The sequence below is a fragment of the Channa argus genome, chromosome 3 (assembly GCF_033026475.1).
Source record: "Channa argus isolate prfri chromosome 3, Channa argus male v1.0, whole genome shotgun sequence".
NCBI classification, from domain to species: domain Eukaryota; kingdom Metazoa; phylum Chordata; class Actinopteri; order Anabantiformes; family Channidae; genus Channa; species Channa argus.
This window is the reverse complement of record NC_090199.1, coordinates 9,827,906-9,850,210: the sequence shown is the minus strand read 5'-3', so window position 1 is coordinate 9,850,210 and position 22,305 is coordinate 9,827,906. Positions and strand designations below refer to the sequence as shown.

The 22,305-nt window shown below is 38.8% G+C and overlaps 3 protein-coding genes across 3 annotated transcripts; 1 reads left to right on the top strand and 2 right to left on the bottom strand.

The window, feature by feature from the left end:
• Positions 1-3,149: 3,149 nt before the first annotated feature.
• Positions 3,150-12,027, top strand: anxa5b (annexin A5b). The gene is made up of 13 exons (XM_067498967.1): positions 3,150-3,305; positions 3,575-3,623; positions 6,672-6,756; positions 7,067-7,161; positions 7,748-7,861; positions 8,020-8,110; positions 8,258-8,337; positions 8,421-8,471; positions 10,251-10,344; positions 10,441-10,536; positions 10,652-10,710; positions 11,330-11,452; positions 11,629-12,027. Exons 2-13 carry the CDS (start codon positions 3,621-3,623, stop codon positions 11,689-11,691), a joined length of 954 nt encoding a protein of 317 aa, XP_067355068.1. The 5' UTR covers positions 3,150-3,305; positions 3,575-3,620; the 3' UTR covers positions 11,692-12,027.
• A 3,350-nt stretch (positions 12,028-15,377) lies between these two features.
• On the bottom strand, positions 15,378-17,177 carry LOC137124542 (fibroblast growth factor-binding protein 1-like). Its single transcript, XM_067499611.1, has 2 exons — positions 17,060-17,177; positions 15,378-16,913 (listed from the first exon to the last, which is right to left on the bottom strand). Exons 1-2 carry the CDS (start codon positions 17,124-17,126, stop codon positions 16,306-16,308), a joined length of 675 nt encoding a protein of 224 aa, XP_067355712.1. The 5' UTR covers positions 17,127-17,177; the 3' UTR covers positions 15,378-16,305.
• A 2,367-nt stretch (positions 17,178-19,544) lies between these two features.
• fgfbp2b (fibroblast growth factor binding protein 2b) lies at positions 19,545-20,971 on the bottom strand. The gene is made up of 2 exons (XM_067499634.1): positions 20,148-20,971; positions 19,545-19,863 (listed from the first exon to the last, which is right to left on the bottom strand). The coding sequence occupies exon 1, from the start codon at positions 20,875-20,877 to the stop codon at positions 20,167-20,169; it is 711 nt and encodes a 236-aa protein (XP_067355735.1). The 5' UTR covers positions 20,878-20,971; the 3' UTR covers positions 19,545-19,863; positions 20,148-20,166.
• Between the last annotated feature and the right edge of the window lie 1,334 nt (positions 20,972-22,305).

Below are 22,305 nucleotides of genomic sequence, written 5' to 3'. Positions count from 1 at the left end.
CCTGCAAAAATGACTCCCCGCAGAATGTCTACACACGTGACTGCGTGTGTTACAGCAAATAGGCAAGTTTGTCAGGAAATTAGTGTAGTTATTCAGTCCCTTATGTGGCCGCGCGTGCACACTGACCACTTTTAAAGAATTATAACCGGAGAAATATGGAAAAAGATATTAATATTAATTAATTGAATAACATTAATACAGAGTATAAATACAGTACATTAAAGTACATTAATACAAAGTATAGATTTTTTTCCCACTTTAAACTTTGCCCTTTAACTCAAGCAGTTCTGGAGAAAAGTTAATGGAATCCAGCTCAGGTAAAATGAGATTTACACTCACAGAAATGAGAATAACTTGGTTTTTGCCAGTGGGATATTAGTTTATATTCTACTTTCCGTGTTTTGTGTACTTGTTTGTTCATGTCAGTGTTTCTGTAATAATATGTCTGGTTAAACTCCTAATTTTTCATGTTAGTTCATGTCTGTGAGATTGTCACTGTTAGTGTATAAATAAATCCTTAGTGTGCATGGGAGTGCCCACTCTGTATTTGTGTGTGTGTGTGTTGATTTCAGGAAAGACGATGTGGCTCGCTAGTCTTCCTCCACCAGGTGGCACTAACTAACTAACTGTACAATTTTTACTTTTTCCACTAGTATAATGATTGTATTATGAAAATTGATTTTAATCAATTGTATAAGACTGATTTTAAATGTACACTTTGCATTTTATACATGTACACGCTGTACATCAGGAGCTATATTCTGTAATGCATTACAGTCTGTACACCTTTTAAGACATTATCCAAATGCCACTGTTGCAATGTAGCTTCATGCATGTTTTATTCATGCATAAGGGACTAATGTTCAGATGTTTTCATCAGAACTGAAAATAGATTAACTCAGATCAACTCAGATCACACTCAGCTCCAGGGTGTGATCAGTAACAATGCAGCATTACATTATGTATTTATGTCTGGTTTTTGTTTCTCAGAGAGACATTAGTTGTGGGATATTGGGTCCATATGTTTAAATGATATGCAGAGCTCGTGATTTATTTTATGTGTGTGTATTTGTCTTTCTTTCTTGCTGAGCTTCGGAATTTTTCATTTATGGGCTGGTGGTTTAAAACTGCTAAAGCACTAGTAAGTCAGTTTTATTGAAATTTACAGGAAGAGGAGAAATCAGACAAGAGCTCAGATTATTTTTTTACTTTTAGTTACTGTTTGCATTTTGATTGTGGATGTAAGCAGCTGAGAACAACAGTGAGTCATCATATACAACAATATCAAATAACACTCCTGAGACAAAATTGCTATTAGATGTATTGCTTTCATTGCTCTTATTATTTTTGCAGTAATAATGTTTTTCGCTGTTTTCAAAAGCTTATAAAAATAATTCAGTCTGAGCTTTATGATTATGGTCACTTACGGAGAAAAAAATAATATAAATACATACATACATACATACATACATACATACATACATACATACATACATACATACATACATACATACATACATACATACATACATACATACATACATACACATATACACACACTTACTGCAACTGGATTGCACCAGTATATATCACCAGCTGTACTAATGCTGGATTCATATAGCCTATCATCTCACAGTCAGCAAGGAACCTGGATGTGGCATGTGATTCCTCACATCAGTGGGATGAGGATGGAGCATAGTGTAACAGTTTTGTCTCTTTGTCTCACTCACTTTGCTGTTAGCTCTTTTACTCTGGTTCTTATCTCAAGATTAACACCAGTACAGATTAAACAAATGATGGTTTAAAGATTAAAGAATTGGGAAGGTTGTTGTTGTGACCTAGGACTGGCAGTTAACCAGGGTAAGGAAAATGAAAGTAAATGACTCCCTCATTACGGCCACTGAGATGGAAGACAAAGGCTGTTGTTTAACCCCTTAACGTATCAGCAGAATTTGATGTATAGCTACCAGTTTGAAGGGAAATTCAGTCATGGATGGGTTACTGAATGACTGTACCCAGGCCGAGGGGACCCAAGAGATCATGTACTGCAACCTTAGAAGCTACTCTTCATATTTTATATTTGAAATGGCTCAATTAAAAGATAAAATGACCACCTTAGAACTACAAAAAGATGCAAACCAACAAAAAGTGGTGAACAATCTGAAAAATAAGAGGCACAAAGAACACACACAAAAGGTCCAAATAAGACACACAATGAACAGACATCAGATGACCACAAACACGCAAACCTTTAAAACATACACAGTAAAATGAAGAGTGAACTTTGGACCCAGTGCTTTGTTGTTGGCCAGAAACTTTGCTTGTTTGCTGGATGTGTAAATAGCCAAGTGTTTGCTTATTAGAGGAGACTATTATCATGTCCCATCAGTCTATGTCTATCAGTCTTTTGACTGTCCAAAATTTATACATGTCACCCCTGGTTAATAGTGCAAATTGTTTTTTTGCAATTTAAAGTCTGTGTAATGAACTGAATATCAACATTTGAATTAACCTATACACTTATATAACTTTATATGTTTGTTTTTCCAAAGATTGAATCCAAATTCCTTTCCACTTTATGTTTAGTCTCTCTGTTCAAACTTACCTCTGCTCTCACATCAGTTAATTCTTGATTTGGCATGAAGATACCATACATACCAAAGGCCACACAATAATTCACATTCATGTTAGGAACAATACAAGTCTATGCTGCCATTCTCACTTGAACATACGTACATTTTTCTCCTGTGTGGTTTTGAGTGGTTGTTTGGTAAGTCAAAATAAATTAGTTAGTTAGTATAATATTTCAATTAGAGACATTTTTAATAATGTAGAATTTCAAGCTGTATTCCTCTTATATGTTGCTGTTTTACAAACACAAACTACTGGTACTACCGCTACGCTACTTTATATGCTTCGATAATTTTTCGTCACTCATTAAAGCTGTCTAGGGTTTTTCAAAGACCAGTAGCAACTTTTGGAGTATGACATTTGCATAAATTTTATCCTTTCTCATGTAAACAAACTTACATTTTTAAAATTAAATATAAATCTTTAAAAATAAATAATAATAAATTTTGGCCTCAAAACTTAAAAAACGACATTTCCCGAAATGCATCGGGTGCGGCATAGTCCGTGTGCACACGGGTGTGGCATGCACAATCCGGTGCGGGCACACTCACGCGCACAGCGGAGACTTTTTCCGAGTGCGTGTCCTCTTTCCGTGTTTCTTCTCTTGTTCTCTTCGACTCCACTGCTTCTCTCCGTCTGCTCACCGAGTTCCATCTGCCCACTGCAACTAAGCGGTAAGCTCACGACATCTTTTAGCATAAATAACGTCCAGCAGCATCAGGAAGGTGAGCGAATCCAGCCGGAGTCCACCTGTGGGACGTTTGACAGATTCAGAGGATTAGTCTGGGAGTTTAGGCTGAGCACAGGACTTTTAAAACAGATAAGAGACAAGTTCTGCAAGTTAAGCAAGTTGAGTTAAACAACTTTACCTGTAGCTTTAACGTTAGTCCCCAGGGAGAGTTGAGTCTCACTAGAACATAACGACTTTTGTTTTCTTCAACAGAATTTCTTCCTACTGTTGAGTTTAACCCAAAGACCCATTAAGCAAAATGGTGAGTAATTTTCAACACACATATTTCAGCTGTCAACCAAAAGAAACACACATATATATATATATATATATATATATATATATATATATATATATATATATATATATATATATATATAAACTGCAACGATTGTAAAGGTGGTTGTGATTGTAAAGGTGGTCTTCAACATTAAAATCCGTTATTTATGCAAATGTATGACTCATTTTACCCTTTATATACAAGACAACGCCCTCTGTATTCCTGAAAGTGGGACCAAATTACATTTTATAGAATTGAAGGGATGCGTCCGTAAAAGGTTGATATTTATTCACTGTTGACGTGACTTTACATAACTTAAACATATATGATGCACAGATCTCTTCTGTCCCTGTATGGACAGTGCATCTGTTTAAGATGTCAGAATGAGCTCGACAACCATCATGCAGCCAGTTTTACTACTTTCTCTAATGAGATGCTTTTGTAAAAGATAATATATCACATAAATACGTTTACAAATGAGAATGATCGGTTTATTTGGTGTTCGATGTGATTTGTGTTGTGTTCCTATGTTTTGGGGAATCAGTGTGAGTTCGAAACCATCCCAACGAGGACATTTGTGCATTGTGAGGATGTTACTGCATTGTTAGGATGTTACTGCCATTCTTCTACTTCAAAAGACCGTTTTAAGCTTGTTTTTATAAAGTAAAAACTCATTTGGTATTTGGCAGAGGGTGGGATCAGGCGTTTGGGATGTTAGGATTAGGGGCAGACAAATGCATTACGTCAATGAAGGTCCTCACAACTATAGAAATCAAGTGTGTGTGTGTGTTTGTATCTTCAGTGTGTATGCTTGTGCGGCTTCAGAGACATTTCTTTTGGGGAAGTTTAGTGAATGAGTCATAGGGGCTGTATTTCATTTGGGTGAGTCTCTCCACCTCTCTCTGTGTTTAATACAACCATTTCCACATCCAGCCTGGAGTTTAAAGCCACCCACTCTCTCTTAAAGGGGAATCATTCTCTTTCCCTGTGTCGGGGTGGAGTGGGTATGCTGATAATATTCAGTTGTAATGCTTTGCTTTGCTGCAGTTGAAAACCAATGAACCAATTGAAAACCATACTTTGATATAAACAGCACACATTCATCTTATATTCATCTTATACTATAGGTTTTGATTTGATAAAAAGAAAACTCTGACAATATTGTGTTTTGTTTTTTTAATGTCAAAAGTGTGAAACCTGCGATGAAATTGTGCTGCAATGGTTTTCCAGAAGCCATTAAAACAAGCCACACCTATACAGCGAGTGACATGCAAAGCAGTGTACAAGAGAGCAGCAAAACTCAAATTTGCATGTCAAATTCATGTTAATTCTAATCTACAAACTGTAATATTTGTGCAGTGTGTGTGATTTGACCCACAGTGCCTGAGTCAGTGTTTAAATGTGCTACAATGATTTTGTGACCACATTTTAAAGATGTAATTCTTCAACAGGGAAAGGGGTTTGGTAGCAGGTCTGCAGCCAGGATTTTATGATTGTAATATTGAGGTCCAGCATCCTCCCAAACCCAAGAGAGTGCAACACATGGGAAACTTACTCTGTGCATATCTAAATTATAAATTTAATGATCACCTGAAAACATCTGATAATATTATGTTAATACCATAAATTGTTGGCACACAAACTGGACAGGGGACTTCCCTTCATACATGCTTGGCTAAATGGATTGTGTACAGTCTCCACGGTAACTAACCACAATCCATAAATGAAGGCGGGAATAGATAAGACCTGTGTGGCTTCGTCGTCTATGCATTACAGCCGAGATAAGCTTTGACAGCATCTGTGTACATAAGAATGGTCAACATACCTGCAACTAAATCTCCGGGTCTCAGCTCATGTTTGAACTTGCTTCATATGAGTCGACTTATCTCATGTCATGGGAACTAAAGTTACATACCAATAGAAATGATCTACATTGTGTTCTGTTTCGCTCAATATCTTCTTGTTCAGCTGTGTCTGACAAACCATCTGCTCCCTGATTAGATATTGTTAAGCTTGTGCTCCTGAGTGTGTTTATGAAGAAGGGCAGTTTGTAGACATTTTGGCATTTGCACGTAATGACAGAAACATGGTTGTTAACGGCAACTTTTGGACACCGCACTTTTTTTTCCCCAGATTTTCCCTGTCAAAATTCCAGAGACATTCCTGTGGATTTCTTCTCTAAACATCTTTCATGAAATAAAAAGCAACCAGTTGACTATTTTATTTTTCAATGTATTTTAGGGAGTGCCTGGAAAAAAGTGTGCATCGTTACAACAGCTTTTTCTAAAGTCAGTCTTAAAGTGGAATGTTGGTTTTTGGTTTTTTTTTGTGAATGAGTCATTCTGAAACATTTTCTTCCACATTTAAATAGACTAAAGTACAATTTCCTTTTATCTATCACCTTTATATTACTGAACAACTTTAAGATGGCAATTCAGATAAAAAATTATGTGGGAACATTAACACACAACCATTAATGAATTTTATATATAAGTATGCATAAGTCATTGAGGTATTAGAACAATATCTTTGAATCTCGAATCTTGAATATCTTCCATAACAAAGACAGAGATGCATTATTTTAATGTCTTTGGTTTTTTATTTTTCGTTATTTTATGTATTTGTGCCAGCATGAAATTAAAGTTTGATTTGAACTTTTCTACATTGATTCAGTACATTCTGCAACAATAAGGGAAAGAAGAAGGGAAGGCAGGTCTTGCCACCAGCATGCTCACTGACTACAGTACAACCAGATTTATATCAAGCTACACTACACGTTTCTACTACTAGTACTGATCAACCTTCCAACCAATATCCAAGCACCTCACCTTAGCAGTGACAAAGCTTCCACACCTATTTACTTTCATTCTTTCCCGACTTAATCAGATGCTAGCTCACGCTTGTTTGAGCAAAGCATCCAGAAAAACCAGGTATTCCAGCTTTGTGCAATGAGGTGTTTGTCACTGAGGTGACAAATAAATTAAAAGGAATTATACACCAGGATAACCCTCCTTGTCATCCTTGTTATAGGCCGGCAGAGGAACCGTAAAAAGCAGTGCAAACTTCAATGCCAATGCTGATGCTGAAGTTCTGCACAAAGCCATGAAAGGGCTGGGTAAGATGCTTGTGTGTTTTCATATTTGCTTCCAATGCAGTGTCATCTGACACGTTGTAGGTGAATGAGTCAGTAGTACACCACCAACAGACCACTGAGCGAACACTAGCACTGTTGTAATGATACAGAGGAGGCTGGAGAGGTGAAACCTGACATGTATCACAGTGAGCAAACATTTGTTAACCTCATCTGCAGCTGTAATTATGTAGGTTAAATACTTGGTGTGAAATCTATTATGTAATAATGTAATGTTGCTATCATGTGAGTCTAGTTGTAGACAAATATGTAACCATGGTGCTTATTCATGCAGGGACGGATGAGGATGCCATCTCAAAGCTGCTGATTGCTCGCAGCAATGCTCAGAGGCAGCAGATCAAGGCTGCCTACAAAACTTTGTTTGGAAAGGTTTGACTACTTCATTAACAGCTTTTAAACCACATGACCTTGACCTGACATTACAGCTCCAACATAAAATCCTCAGTATGCTTCAGGCACATGGCTGTATAATATGTCATCAAACCACATGAAAGGGCAATGATGTTGTTGATAACCACACTAAAAGTTGTTGTCACAGCCTTGGTCTTATCACTCTGAAACAAATTAGATTATCTTTGCAAAATGAAAACTTATCTTTACCTGTAATCTCAATTTCTAGATAAATTTAATATAATCTGTGTTCTTAAGTGGCCCCTGTATATTCCTATATTGGTAATAATGCTTGAACACAACAATCTTTAAAACATTAACACAGTTTAACACATTAATAGCAACTCTTGCTGTGAAAGTAAATAGGTTAGAGTTGCAATTATTTCTTTATAGTCCTACACTGAAAATTTCAAAACCAGAGGAAACCAAATACTTGAGCAGAAAATAGCTGCGCCCAGTCAGTACAATTCAAATAATTCAGCAGAAAATCCATATGGATGACAGGATACCTCTCTTGGCACCAGATCTAATATATAGGACATACTGTATTGTATCACCATGACAGGATCTGATACATGACCTGAAGGGAGAGCTGACTGGCAAATTTGAGACTCTGATCGTGGCTCTGATGACCGCACCCATCACTTACGATGCGCAAACACTCCACGAAGCTATCAAGGTAGGTATCACAGTCGCCACAGGTGAAAGTGATGAAGACTTTCATCGGACCCATGTGCTTTACATGAGCACTTTCCAAATGAAGGGTGTAACTTTATTAGTCAGAGCAGCTGGAAACTGAAACATCAGGTCTGTGACATTTTCCACTTTGACCTGTAGGGGGCAGGAACAGATGAGAAGTCACTGGTAGAGATCCTCGCTTCCAGAAAACCACAACAGGTGAAGGATATAATTGCTGCTTACAAACAAGGTAAAACACACACACAGAGACCAAAAACAACAATATACTAATCCCTAGATCTTATTTTCATTATATGTTACTTTCTCACATGTCTAATTACTGTAGCCCAAAGATATCTTCAACTCTTTGTGTGTCATTGTGTGTTGTTTTCCTCAGAGTATGACCACAACCTGGAGGAGGATGTATGTCATGACACCTCAGGCCACTTCCAGAGACTTCTTGTTATTCTCCTCCAGGTAAGTGTCATCACTCCTCTCCTCTCCTCTCATCTCATCTCCTCTCATCTCTCCTCCTCTCACAGAAATGTTTCTCTCCTCAGGCTAACAGGCAGACTGGGATCCAACAGGAACTGATCGAGAGTGATGCTCAGGTAAGTCGGTTGTTCATTGCTGATCAGTAAACAGTCCATTAATGGTGTCTTTGTCTTGGTGTCTGATGGTGTGACTGTCACATGAGTTTGTTGATAAGATTTAAATGCAGGAGAGAGGCGTGTTTCTACAGTTAATCTTTAATGAGGTTGTGACACCTGGTGGAGGGAATGAGTAAACCTTCTCTCAAAGGTCTACTGCAGTGAACAATCACTTGCCTGTTTATTAAGTACATGGAGAGAAAACTAACACAGTTTAATACAACAGGCCTCCAGTGAGTCTATGCAAAAAGGTGTAGGTGCCATAACAAAAAACTCTTTAAAATGTGTAACACTATACTGTTGAGAACATTCTGTCACAATAGCTGGCTGTTTCCAATGCATTAGATTTAGTGTGATTTTTGCATCTGTGTAATCATAAATTTGGATTTGAGAGGTATTTTATTTGATGTTTATTTGTTTTATTAGTTTATTTGACAGAAGCAATGCACATTAATAAACATTGTAAATATGCCAGAGTTACCCAGGGACTGCCTGGAGGGAATGTGTTCAAATTCGGCACAAAGAATGGGCCACAAATGTCTGCTTCTAAATACATGTTAGAGGGTGTATATCTGTAATGAACCTGATGAGACCCATGAGTCCCTGAGGGTTTGTGTCCGGTATGGAAAGAAATTCATAAATTATGTTAGAATTCACTCAAGTAGGTCAAACTTAAATGAATACATAAAGTGGCAAAATCTATTGCTATCTCTATCTATTGCTAAAGCAAGAGATTTATTAAATAAAAAGGGTTGCATATGATATATTCCTCCTTGGTAACACAGTATTTATTATACTGTTCTGAAATATGGGGAACTGCAGGTAAAACAAGAATAGACATGATAGTTAAATTAAAAAAAAGAGAAGTGCTATTAGAATAATTAATAAAGCTGGATATTGTTATCCAACTGATTATTTTTTCAAACAAATACTTTAAAATTTAGGGATGTTGTATGTATACTATATACAAATATTGCAGATATTGAACAGTGTAATTAATAACAGCTTTATATTCAGGAATTAATGTTAACTAACTAACTAATGTTAAATCAAGATGTGTTTCAGTTCAGTGTGAAACTATGGAGTAAATGATGAGTGTAAACTGTGTACTTCTCTAGTAAGGTTCAAATGAGCCTTAAAGTGCAAAATTATCAATGACTATGGTGTAAATTGTGTGTAATTATAGCATAAGGTATATTTAGGATGTTAAATACAATACATATCTTTTTTCCCCTCTCTATTATGAGCTGATTCTTTATTGGTAAATGGATTGAACAGGATAGACAAAAAGATGCTTTAGCTTCACCTATTCCTTTTTTGGTCATTTATTAAATTGATCAAATTGTGATTGTATTTGTACTAATGGCAGCGGTGTGATTTGACCAAATAAAATCATTCATTCAGAATAGCTGTAATTACATTTGTAAGTATTATACTAACTAACTACTCTGTGCTATAACTGCTCTACACTAACTTCTCTAATCCATGTAAACTAAAAATTACTAAAAATACAACTGTGAGGCTTTACCCTAGTTTAGTTAATCTTTAATGTGGGCTGTGAGGGCAAGAGGAGGGTTGATGACCGTTAATTTGTTTTTAAATCTAACTTCTCACAGACTATGTAGTCAGCCAGTGAGCAGAATTTGTGAAATTCTCCTCCTTTATATTGTTTTTGGTTGGTTTAATGATGTTGAAGGACAAAAAATAATGTGTTCTAAAGACTTTTTTTTGTGGCTGTAGGCCCTCTTCAAGGCAGGAGAGCAAAAGTTTGGTACTGATGAACAGACTTTCGTCACCATCCTGGGCAACCGGAGCAATGAACATCTTCGAAAAGGTTTGTGTGTTTGAGTGTGAGAGCTGGAGGTTGCAGCAGGAATTAGAAAGCTGCCGTAACAGTTTGACAAACTAATGGTGGTCCTGTGTGTTTTAGTTTTCGATGCTTACATGAAGCTGTCTGGATATGAGATGGAGGAGACCATTAAGAGGGAAACATCTGGGCACCTGGAGAGTCTGCTTCTTGCCGTTGGTATGCAGCAAATCGAAACGGTTCTTTATTCAGCTTCTTTAAAGGCAGTGACTTAGAATGAATCACAGTGATAATTTTTCAGTCATTGACCTATTTTTCTGTTTTTCTTCTAAAGTAAAGTGTGCCAGGAGCGTTCCAGCCTATTTTGCTGACACTCTGTACCACGCAATGAAGGTAAAACCTCTGAATGTGTAGTTGAGTTTATTTAACACTGGGTTTAAACTCTGTCTAGTCACTTTTAATAATAAATTATATAGCCAGCAAAATAATAACATAGCTGCTAAGAAAAAAGTCTTTTAGCTTTCTTAATTTTGTTTTCTGGTGATGGTATGAATCCAGGTGCAGCTTATGTTTTGTTTTTTACATGATTACTCAAGATTTAAATCGTACTCGAATAAAAATGGGCACAAATTTGTCATTTTGAAGTAACTCTTATTTGAATAAGATCTGTACACCTTAATCACATGATTTGTGACGAATTAATTGTTAAAAATGTGATGCTGGTATCAAACACACCAGTGGGGAATAGACTGCATATGTGGGACCATAGTAAGTCAGTGGTCTAGCACCTTAGTGAATGGAATGGGGCTCTTAAAGTTTGCTGGCTCGTGAATTAGCAGGTCTTGCCTAAAAACTGTTATTAAGTTTATTGTTATTAGTTTTTCCAAATACTGTTGCTTCTTATTGCAAATGCTGCAGCCGGCTATGGTAAACACACCACATGGTTCACAAGATGGTTCAAGCTTCACAATCTCCATATAAATAAAACTAACTTGACTCCTGTTTGTTGCAGGGTGCAGGCACTGATGATCAAACCCTGATAAGGGTCATGGTGACTCGTAGTGAGGCGGACATGTTGGACATCAGAGCTGAGTTCAGGCGATTGTTTGCCTGCTCTCTGCATTCAATGATCAAGGTACACACACACATACACACACCTTAGTATCGTATTGTACTGCAGTATATGAACATACAGTATATACTTAAACCAGTGCTATCTATGAAGCTGTTTCTCCTTTTCTTGTGTGTGTGTGTGTGTGTGTGTGTGTGTGTGTGTGTGTGTGTGTGTGTGTGTGTGTGTGTGTGTTACAGGGAGACACTAGTGGCCACTACCGTAGTGCCTTGCTGTTGCTCTGTGGTGGAGATGATGCTTAACCATGGCAACAATCCAAAACAGGAACCACACCTGAAGTGCCTCTTGTCTGTGCCTTTTGGGTGGTTGGCTCGCAAAACACCAAGCTAATACAAAGTCAGATCTTTTCTTGTGTGTGAGAGACGCCCCATCAGGTCTTTTATACTATGATTCCAAATATTGTCTTTGAGAGGTAGCTAACACTTTGTTCATGTTTATTGAAGCTTTTTGTCAACTAACATCGTTACTATAACAAATGTTTAACCCAATTTGTAAAACATCTGACTGTTATTTGCACTTTGTATGGCAAAATTAATATGCAATAAAAAATGCCTTGGTTGATGAAGTACAAAAGCAAATATTGTCTTTGTCCTGCTGTTTGAAAACTGTTTGTGTTGAACATGCTTGTTGTTTATGTGTAACACTATATTACTGAGAACATTTTGTGAAAATAGCTGGCTGTTGCCAATGCGTTAGATTTAATGTGATTTTTGCATCTGTGTAATCATAACTTTGGATTTTAGAGGTATTTTATTTGATGTTTGTTCATGTTCATGTCTTGGCCACTAGAGGTTGCTAGCAGCTCAAACACTTCAGCTGCAGCAGCATCCACTACTTAATGGGCCTGATGCTAATAGACAGTGGTGAAAAGTATAAACTATTTCGATTACTTTGTGTTAAACACCTTTCAAAGTAGCACAACATTTTTGACAGTTATCGAGTAAATGCTTGTAGTATAAATGAGTCCTTATTCATCCACTTAAATTAAAATGCCAAAAACACAAATACATCAGTCTTATTTATCAGTACAATACATATAGTGTAAGGACTCTTCAACACTCTAAAAGGAGTCTTTTTGCATAAGCCTACTTGTGATGCTTTACATTTTACTTACTTAACATAATTCTATTCATGTTTTTACAAAGACTTACTTTTCATATTGTTTTTACACTCATATTTTCTACATAATACTTAAAGTTAAGATCTCTTATCTTAACAGGTTTCTTTTCACACATGGTTGCTAATTTTTAAACACAGTCATATCTTAATGCTTTAAATCCTTGGAATAATATTATTTACTCAGATACTGAATGTCTTCATGTGTCATTTAAGTCAGAAAACCCATAAATGTTTTACGGAAGTGTCATAAGCCATCATTATTTTTCAAAGGGTCAGTTCCCTTTCTCCTTGAACCAGTTCTATTATAAACACGATGAGATAACTATTTCTTCACATTACTGCCTTGGCTCCAGCGATGTTAACATACAACATTTTGTTTGCAATGATCACCTTTGAAAAATCCACCTTTGCACCTTCTAAAAAAAACAGAGTTTATGTGTTTTTTGACAATTTGCATACATTCACAGATGGTACACATGTCTCTTAGCTGCTGTCAGCATCACATACAAAAAGCCTGTTCCATGTTTTTGTAGATTTTCTGTTGGTGATGAGGCCTCATGTCCTTTTTCCACCAATTATTATTATATTACTGGTTGTTCACTGTAATTTTCTGGCTTGACCTTCACATACTTTCACTAAATCCATCCGGCACAAAAGTGTAAGTTAACAGTTGTTTTTCTCGGTATTTCAGTACTTTGAGTTGAAGGGGAGGTCATCGCAGCTCTTATTACACATCTGCTTTGTCTTATTCTTTCTTTTCAAGTGGGTGCCGTTCATTGTTGCCACAGAAACAGGCAGCCAATAACAAAGTCTGAACAGCAGGGTGTGGGGGTCAGGCCACCTCGTGCCACAGGCAGAACAATACCTTTAACTCCTCCTTGTTTGCATGGTTTTGGGTGTGTGGTACTGTAAGTGCTGTCATATAAATTGGGTTCTTTGATGATTTTTTTCCATCCTGATGTTCAGCTCCTCTTCTTATTCACACTATCTGAGGCTCTGCAAAGTTTACTCTGTGTAAGATACAAAACACTTCATGGTTTCAAATAGTTTTAACTGAAAACTGCATCAGCCTCCTGCATGTGGCTGCTGGTGTATAGCACCGATACAGGCCTGTTACAGGTAAATAGTTAATTCAGTAGTCAATTAATACAAAATTCTTCAACTGATTTATTATTGTTTAACCATAAACACCAGCATTTTGAGTAGTCCAGCCTCTACAATGTGGGGATTTGCTTGTATTCTCTGTCTTAATTTACTTTACAGTAAGTATAAAGAGCTTGACATCAAGGTCTAAAAATATATGCTTAGGAGAATGTATGCATTTAAAGAGCTATCGAACAAAACATTAGGCTTAGAGAGTTGTATGCACCTGTTTCACTCATCATGAAATTACCTCCTTTTGTGTCTTCAAACGCAGAATGGAACATGGTGTTTGCTTGATCATGCTATTACATGTCAAAGGACTTTAAAATTGGTAGTTTTCATGTTTTATTTGGAAGCTACTGAGTTGGCAGATGTTAGTGTGGTTTGGAAAGAATCAACCCTTTACCCCCCTCATAGTGAGAAAGAAACAAGATGAGACATGCAACGACTGTATCAGACACAAGAAGGAAAAGGACACACATGCTTACAGTAAATGTGACAAACCTCCCATGACAAATGAGTTGATGATTGTTCAACATACCTCAAATATTACAGTGGTTAGTGGCAATTTGAGAGTATTTGTCTTGACAGGATGGCGGGCAGACTTCATGCATCACTGAAAACTTCACGTTGAAAGATTAAAGGTGCAGCCCACCAGTTTTACATGTCAGAGTCAATTTGCTCGTCCTAGGAAAGTTTTCACAGCTTTGAAGCAGCTGCTGCATGTGACTTGCGTAACATTGTTTTATGGCTGCCAATGAGCTTGTTAGCGTTTATTTGAAATAAAACTTGTCAGATGCTCGAACAGCTTCCTACAATTTTCCAGCATAATTTTGTTGACGGGATGTGTGCAACTGTTTCTGTAACTTTACATGTGTGAGAAAGGGCCCTATTTTCTGCTGCTAGAGCTGCTAGAGCCCAGAGATAAAAGAAATAAAAATCACGTGGAGACTGATCCTCACATCCGAATGGTATCCTCCCTCCCTCTTTCGTCCCCGGCCTCTAACCTCTAACTACGTCCTCCCTGAGTGTGTGGCAGCCCTGGACTGTGTTCTTGAATTCTTGATAAGGAGTCAGCAAAACAAAGTGTGAATGAAAATCGCCCTTGTGCCATTAGAGAGAGCCGAGCTCCTGCCAAGAACAGACCTGGCAACCATCCCAAGGGAGAAAAATATATTTATGCTTATTATTCTTACAGGACGATATTAGGGTGGCTTTCGTGAGAACAGTTTAATTGTTCTGCTGAAAGTGGTACCCAATGAAAACAAATTAGGCTGATGTCTTTTCCCCTCACTGCAGCTCCATGATGAAACTCTCTGTGGAAACCTTTGTTTTGCACTCAGACTGCAAACTCATAGTAATTTAATATTGAATACAGATTAAAGAAACACTTGACAATTGTGATCCAACAGATTTAATATTATGAACCTATTCTTTAAGAATTAGTCAGCTTATCTTTTTAAAAGAACTTTAGCATCCTCTGAAGGAGACATTTTAAAATGTTTATTTCTTTAACTGTTTGGAATTTCTTTGTTTAGTGGGAGACACATAACAATAGTGATACAACTAATATCTAAAGACACTTTTTTATAACTCATACAATCATCCCACTCACAAATTAAGTAACAGGATTCATATTTTTCAAGGCAACAAACCACAACGCATATGTAAAAAAATATTTATTTAAAGTATGGTGCATAAATACATAAGTGTTTATATGATATAGTGGTAGATTTTTTTAAAAATTGACCAGAGGTAGAAGAAAGTATCACTCATAATAATCAGTCTTTGGTTCTGTGTATAAATGTAGTGAAATAAGTTCAAGTTTTTACCGGAATAAAACAATACAAAATGTTACAGTCACTAATGTTCACTGTAAACAAACCAGACTTGAGGTCATGTACAAGATACAAAACTTCAGAGACAATACGATTAAGACCTTGTCAGAAGTTACTATAGGGTTAAAAATATGAAATCATAAATAACATCTATCACCTATCAGTAGTAATATCTGTTTTTATTCTTGTTTCTGTGTTTAAACCAGCTGTATTATCATCCTCTGGGGTCTTTTGCTCAGTGTTTATGGACTAAAAGTTAAAATGTCAGAGTAAAATATTCAGAAGGAGACTTTCTCAAATAAAAATACAGAAAAGGATTGATCACAATGTGTACTTTATATCAGAAGTAAAAATACTCACTATGAAGAATGCTCCCCTTCAGAGCTTTGGTATTATACTTGTTTAAAAACATAGCAACAAATAACATATAGTTAAATTAGTCTATTATATATATGATCTCAGTGTAAGCAGCTGTTTAATGTGTGGAGATCATTGTGTCTGCTGTAATAATGCTCATATTTCATTAATCCCATCACATATTGTGTGACAGAGGTATAAAGTAAAATTTAAATACTTAAGTAAAGTACATCTGCAGCAAGTCAATCGACTAAGATCTTGCAAAAATAGTATTTTGAGATTTACAGATAAACACCTGATAAATCAGATCCTTGCTGTTTAAAGATTACATTGGGTTTTCAGAGGCTGCTTCACCGCAGTTTCATTAAAAACAAGTGTGACCCCTGCTGGGATCTGGGCCTAGCAGTCCCTCTGCAGCATGGAGAACAGGAAGGAGCACACACTGGCCCACGAGCTTTTGCAGTATTCTTCAGCAGTTTTCCGGTGGTCCGCGCGACCCGTGCAGGCAGTCGGCGCAGCGGAGGCAGGACGCTCCTCCAGGGCTCCTGGAGCCGGGGGCTCATCGGTCGCTGCTGCAGTTACCCTGTCGAGCTTGAAGGGCGCGCGCTTACACATGCCAGCTTTCACTAGCGCGCGCTCGTCCGTGCACACTTTGCCTTGCAGCTTTTTGAGCGCTCGAGCCACCTGTTTCCAGAAGGCTCTGGGCTCGGACAGGTATCCGGGGCAGCTCCGAGGTTTGGCCACGTACTGACACATCAGGCTGCTGTGGCGCGCCTCCGGGTTCTCGCATTTGACCGACAACTTCACCGTGTCCCCAACGTCTCTCGACGCCCACGTGCACTGCATCTGGTCCCTGGTGGTGAACTTACCCCGACCCGTCTCTGCAGCCTTGTCCCCGAGCCTCTGCGCTCTGCCGGGGGCCGCGGTCACCTGTCCACCGAGGAAGCCCAACAGCAACCAGGGAGCAAAAGTCCTCAGCAGCAACATATCAGCAGAGAAATTGTCACCTGAAACAGAGAAGAAGCCGGTTCAAAGCACGTCAGGTACATAAAACCGGATCCAGAACAACAATCCGTGTCTTTTACAGTAACTTTTCCAATAAACACATGGTTTGACCCTGATTAAGCTGACAGACGTTACAGTACGGACTCACAGCTGCTGTGCGTAAACCTGCTCCTTGTGTCCTTGTGTCTCTCCGCGCGCCTACACGTGGTTTTCATACTCTGACGGTGCGGCACGCCCACCTTTGTGCAAGTCGTGTCCAAACGGACCCCCCCCCCCTCCGCAAGTGCGCGCACACACACACACACACACACACACACACACACACACACACACACACACACACACACACACAAAGCCCAAAGGAAGATTGATGACGGCTCTGCGTGTCTGCACAGACTCTGGGTTTATTCTAAAGAATAACAACTAGACGGATTCCCGCTTTATATAAGGCCTCAACCTGCATCCAGGGAAACTGTGTTTGAGTAAAGCTGTTTTTGGTGCAGCTGTTTACAGGAACACAGAGCACTTCAGAGCCAATTTTCTGTTTAATGCTGTAAGATCATTTAGAGTTTGGTGTAACAAGAGGCGTTGGAAGTTCTCGAATCGGAACCACGCCACAAATGAAAATGCTGAACACTAATTTGGTTCCACCTCAAAATGTGATCACACTTTATTCTCACACTGATCTGTAGGTACAAACAGAGACATCATGGAAGACTCAGTGGCACGTGTCAAATGATTAATACGTCAGTTTATCACTGTGAGTCACGGTCGGAAGTTGTAGTAGAGGATTAATTATACAGTAGCAGGGACGCCGTGAGTGTGTGTGTGTGTTGTATTAATCACAGTGAGAAGAAAAAAACACTGAGTATTTTCTTTCATGTTAAGTCTGGGCAAGACACTGAACCCCTAACAGCCCATTCCCCTCCCAAGCTGTGCAGTGCCGGTCCAAACCCGGGAGAAATTGGTGAGTGTTGCGTCAGGAAGGGCATCCGGCGTAAAAAAAAAAACTGTGCCAAATCAACATGCGGACAATGATCCGCTGTGGCGACCCTGAACTCACGGCATAAGCCGAAAAGACCAAAAAAAAAAAAAAAAAAAATGTCTTTCATGTTAAGTAACCGGTGACTGAATGAACTGTACTGTGTGTGTGTTACTGACTTACTGAGTAGCAGTTTAAGTTTTGTAGTGAGGACATCAATGGAAAGCGAACTTTTTGAAACACTTGGAAAAGTTTGTTTGAAGGTCGAGACTCAGAATTTTCTTTATTTAGAAATAGCTGTGAAAATGTGTGTGTGTGTGTAACTGACACTAAGGCATAGAAAAGAGAGAATGATGAAGCTTCATGTGCCAACTGATCAGTTCCCTCTTTGCTCAGCAGCACCATCGTGTGGTTTTCAGAGGTTAATAAAAGATGGTGATTGATGCAGATGTGTGTGTGTGGCACATTAAGCCTGTGGATGACTGTAGGTACCAAAAATCTCTTGTTTATTTTTCATAATTTATCTTTATTTGATTTATGTTTATTTATTGCTTGGGCAAACACACCCCTTTATCTCCATGTGTACTGCAAAAAAGATTTGTGAGATTCGCCACTTTGGAAAACGTACTAATTTCTCTGTATATAACATTTTTCAGATGTGTGTGTTTATATATGAATATATATTTACACCAAATGCTCTTCTATCTGCTTTAAAAAAAATGATTCTTGCCAGGATTCCTTGAGGTGACCGGAAAATCCAAAGTAAATGTTGCCAAAAAGCTCATTACTGTTGGAGAGTTTTTTTACTTTTTAATTTTCTGTTGTCAGCGTGTTTGGGAAAGTTGATTAGTGTATGGTCATACCATGAAAGAAATGGATCAATTAAATATTTATAAGTTTCTTGTGCTTGTTAGCAGTGACTTGTGAGGCACTCACAAATGTTTGCCTTTAAAAAATCAGTTTGAAGGGCTACATGTATGTACCACCTTAACCTATCGCTCACTGTTAAAGGTAGGCTTGACACTCAGGGACACACAGGACACAAACCGAAGGGTTACGAATAAATAGTCCCCACATTTGGTTTGTTAGTTTGTGAGACTCCTGAGGTGATGTTGAATAATAACCTAGCTTTACTACTTCAAAACATTTATTTTTCACGTGTATTCTGTATCTGACTTTTATCCCACATAACTTACATGTCCACTATAACATTTTTAACCCTGGGATCCCCAACAACGTCTGGCAGCACAGCATATGTTTGTGAAGCCGGATGAAGTGCTGGTTAACAGCTAAACTAAACACCGCAGCAATTTGCAGCAGTAGATTTGTTATTTCTGTGTGAGCGTGTGTTAACACTGAGGCCGCAGCTACATTTGTTTCCGCTCTTTTTGGTTGCACACAGAGCTCCTCTGTTCCTGCTCACGGTAGCTCTTAATAAGACTCGATTCATCAGACGTGTTTACCCCGGCTCAGACTGAGCTGCATTATTATCTTTAGCACAGTCTGGGTCCACTCTGACCGCGTCTATACGTGAACGACGTCCTCAGAAGTGCGGCGGACACATGGAGGAGAAACAAAGATTCCTTTGAATAAGAGAGTGTGAACACTCTCAGCTTGTTTAAGCTCAAGATGAAGAACCAGATACACGAAAGAAGAGGAGAGATCACTGCTCTGACTTTATTCTCGTGATCTTTCCTGTTGTTGGTGCAACATTTAAATTTACACACATGCCTTTGTTTCCCTTTAGTTTATTGTGTGTTTTACAGAGTTAAATATCACATAGACACCATATAACAGAACATGCAGTGACCCGCCAACAGTACACAGGCGTCGGGTTGAGTGTTTTTTGGCTCAGTCTGTATAAAGCTGCTGCAGTGTGGGGAGGTGGACCTCACATGACCCCAGATGCTACCACATAGATCCTGATTAAGCCCAAAGGTAAATGAAAGGAATTCCGATTGGTTTTTAACCTGAAACGATGAAAAAATGAAAGGGTTTGTTTAAGTTAGTGTTTGAATGGCTGCACAAAGGAAAAAAAACAAACCTACAGTGTGTCTTTCAAAAACAGAAATCATTTGAGCTACCTTCTCTTTGATTTGCAGTCTTTCCCTCCTAAGTCTATCTGATTTCTAACGATTCTCAGTTCAATTTTTCCACCAAAACAACTCATTTATGTCTTTTTGTGCATTTCTATTGCAGCTGTTTTCACTCTGCCTCTTGCTACTCGTTCTCCACGATTGTCCCTGTATCTCACCTGTGTCTGCAACATTCTCTCATTGTTGGAACCAGTTGATGAAGTACGTGCAGATGCCATGAAGGCTCTCCCAGCAGTACTCGGACGCCAGGCTAGAAGCTGTGGACTCAGGCTGCTCTGTGGCATGAGTAGTGGTCTTCACAGTCTTGGATGGAGTTTTCTTGGCCTGGGGGCCCTTGCCTGGCTGGGGCTTCACAGGTTGAGGCTTGACAGGTTTAGGAGTAGTGGTGAGCTTATTCTGGGCTTGCACAGGTGGCTTGCGTGTGACCTGCACGGGCTTGGAGGGCGTGGGAGAGGTGGTCTTGGGACAGGGAGCCATGAAGGTCATCTGAGCCTCATCAGGGTATTTCTTACACATCTGAGGCCTGTAGAGTTTGGGTCCCTGGCAGGCATGGCTCAGCTTCCTCAGCTCCCACATGATCTGGTTGAAGTAGTGGCGAGGGTTGGAGTTGTAGGCTCGGCACAGGCTGGGTCTTCCCTGGAAGACACAGTAATAGGAGCGTCCTGGGATCTGACCCTGCCTCTGTCCTTTACAGTTGACACGTAGGCGAGTGTAGTTCCCAACTTCAGACACAACCATCGCACAGAAGTCCTTGGTCTTGGTGCTGAATTTGATGGGCTCATCCCAGATGCTGCTCTGCCTGTTGTCGCTGCTGCTGTTGCTAATCTGAGCGTTGGACACGTAAACAGTTGCTGCCAGAAACAGCAGCAACACTCTCATCCTGGCCATCCTTGTGGCGTTGGGTGTGTTAGTGATGGACGGACGTGGGTGTGTGGGATGATGTCGATGTATGGGACCACACGGAGGAGTGCAAGAGCAGAAAGCCTCCGACAGTGACTTTATAAAGCTGAAGCTCACAAAGAAAGTATTATTCAGGTGAGCAGAAGGACTCCTCCTCCAGCACTGAACCCTCCTTCACACTCCCCCACACATAGGCAAAAGTGATGGATGAGATGGGGGGTAGGAAGCAGGGAGAAGGGAAGCAGTCAACAAGTCTGTGGGAGCAGAGGGGGGGAAGCTAAGGGGGGCTAAGAAGAGGAAGCCAAATGTTATGATAACGAGTTGGAAGTCATTATATATTCTCACATAGGAGGTTCTTTGACTATTGAAGTAGTGGAGAGGGCTGGAGCACCAGAGCGAAATTACAGCTCACAGTTATTTATTGAAGAGTAAAAAGTTATGTGACCGTATAAAAATAAAAAACCTCATCATGCTCTTCTTATGATTTGAATTTGTAGAGACCTGGTTGCTGTGCTACCAACAGAGCTACAGATAATTACAAACTCACAGTCAGCAGTCAGTATATGCAGTGTTACAAAATATCCAGAAGATGATGCAACTTCTAAAGGTGTCAAGTTTTGTCAGGATGAATGTTAATTAAAATATAAATAAAGTGTTGGATTTTAATATTTCACTCAGGATTTTGGTATAACCAATGTTAAATGTGTGGTAATGTTAATGCCCTTGAAGTAAGAATTAAAACAAAAAGGGTTTAAAAAATATTCAAATTCAAGACGTATAAAGCTTGAGTCTGAGTGTTAAATGTTTACACCAAAAGAAATAGTGTTCTGTGACAAAACGCTCAAATATTGTAGAGTACTGATGACGTTCTGATGGAAATGAAGGAAAGATTGAGAATTTGGAAGCTTTTCTGATTTTTTCTGAAACATCTATTGTGAAAATGATTTCAGTTGGTATTGAAATCCATTGTGTTTTGATTTTAACACGTTTATTTATTCAACTCAATAGTTTCCATGGAGAGTTAGAGAAAGTGCTTGGGATAATTTTAACCTTAGAAGTGTGTATATAGCCTAGTGCTATACGTGTGTGAACAAATGCACTGTACATGCAAACCCTCAACACAATCAGGAAGATGTGTTTTCATAACGGTCAGTCTGCTGAGAAAGAAGAAAAGGTTCCCTGTAAGAGAGTAAACACGGTGTGTGTGTGTGAGTGTTGTCTAAAGATCTCTGTAAGCGTTCGGCAGTGTCACACCTACTCAACCACCGTCAACCCCCCCACCGCTCCATGTTGCTTTATTTAGTTCTACATGTTACACTGGCTTTGTAGGTACAGGTGTATTATTATTATCTGATCATCATCATATGTGTTTCTTTGTATTAATATTTGTATGTAGAGATTATGTATTCATAAGGA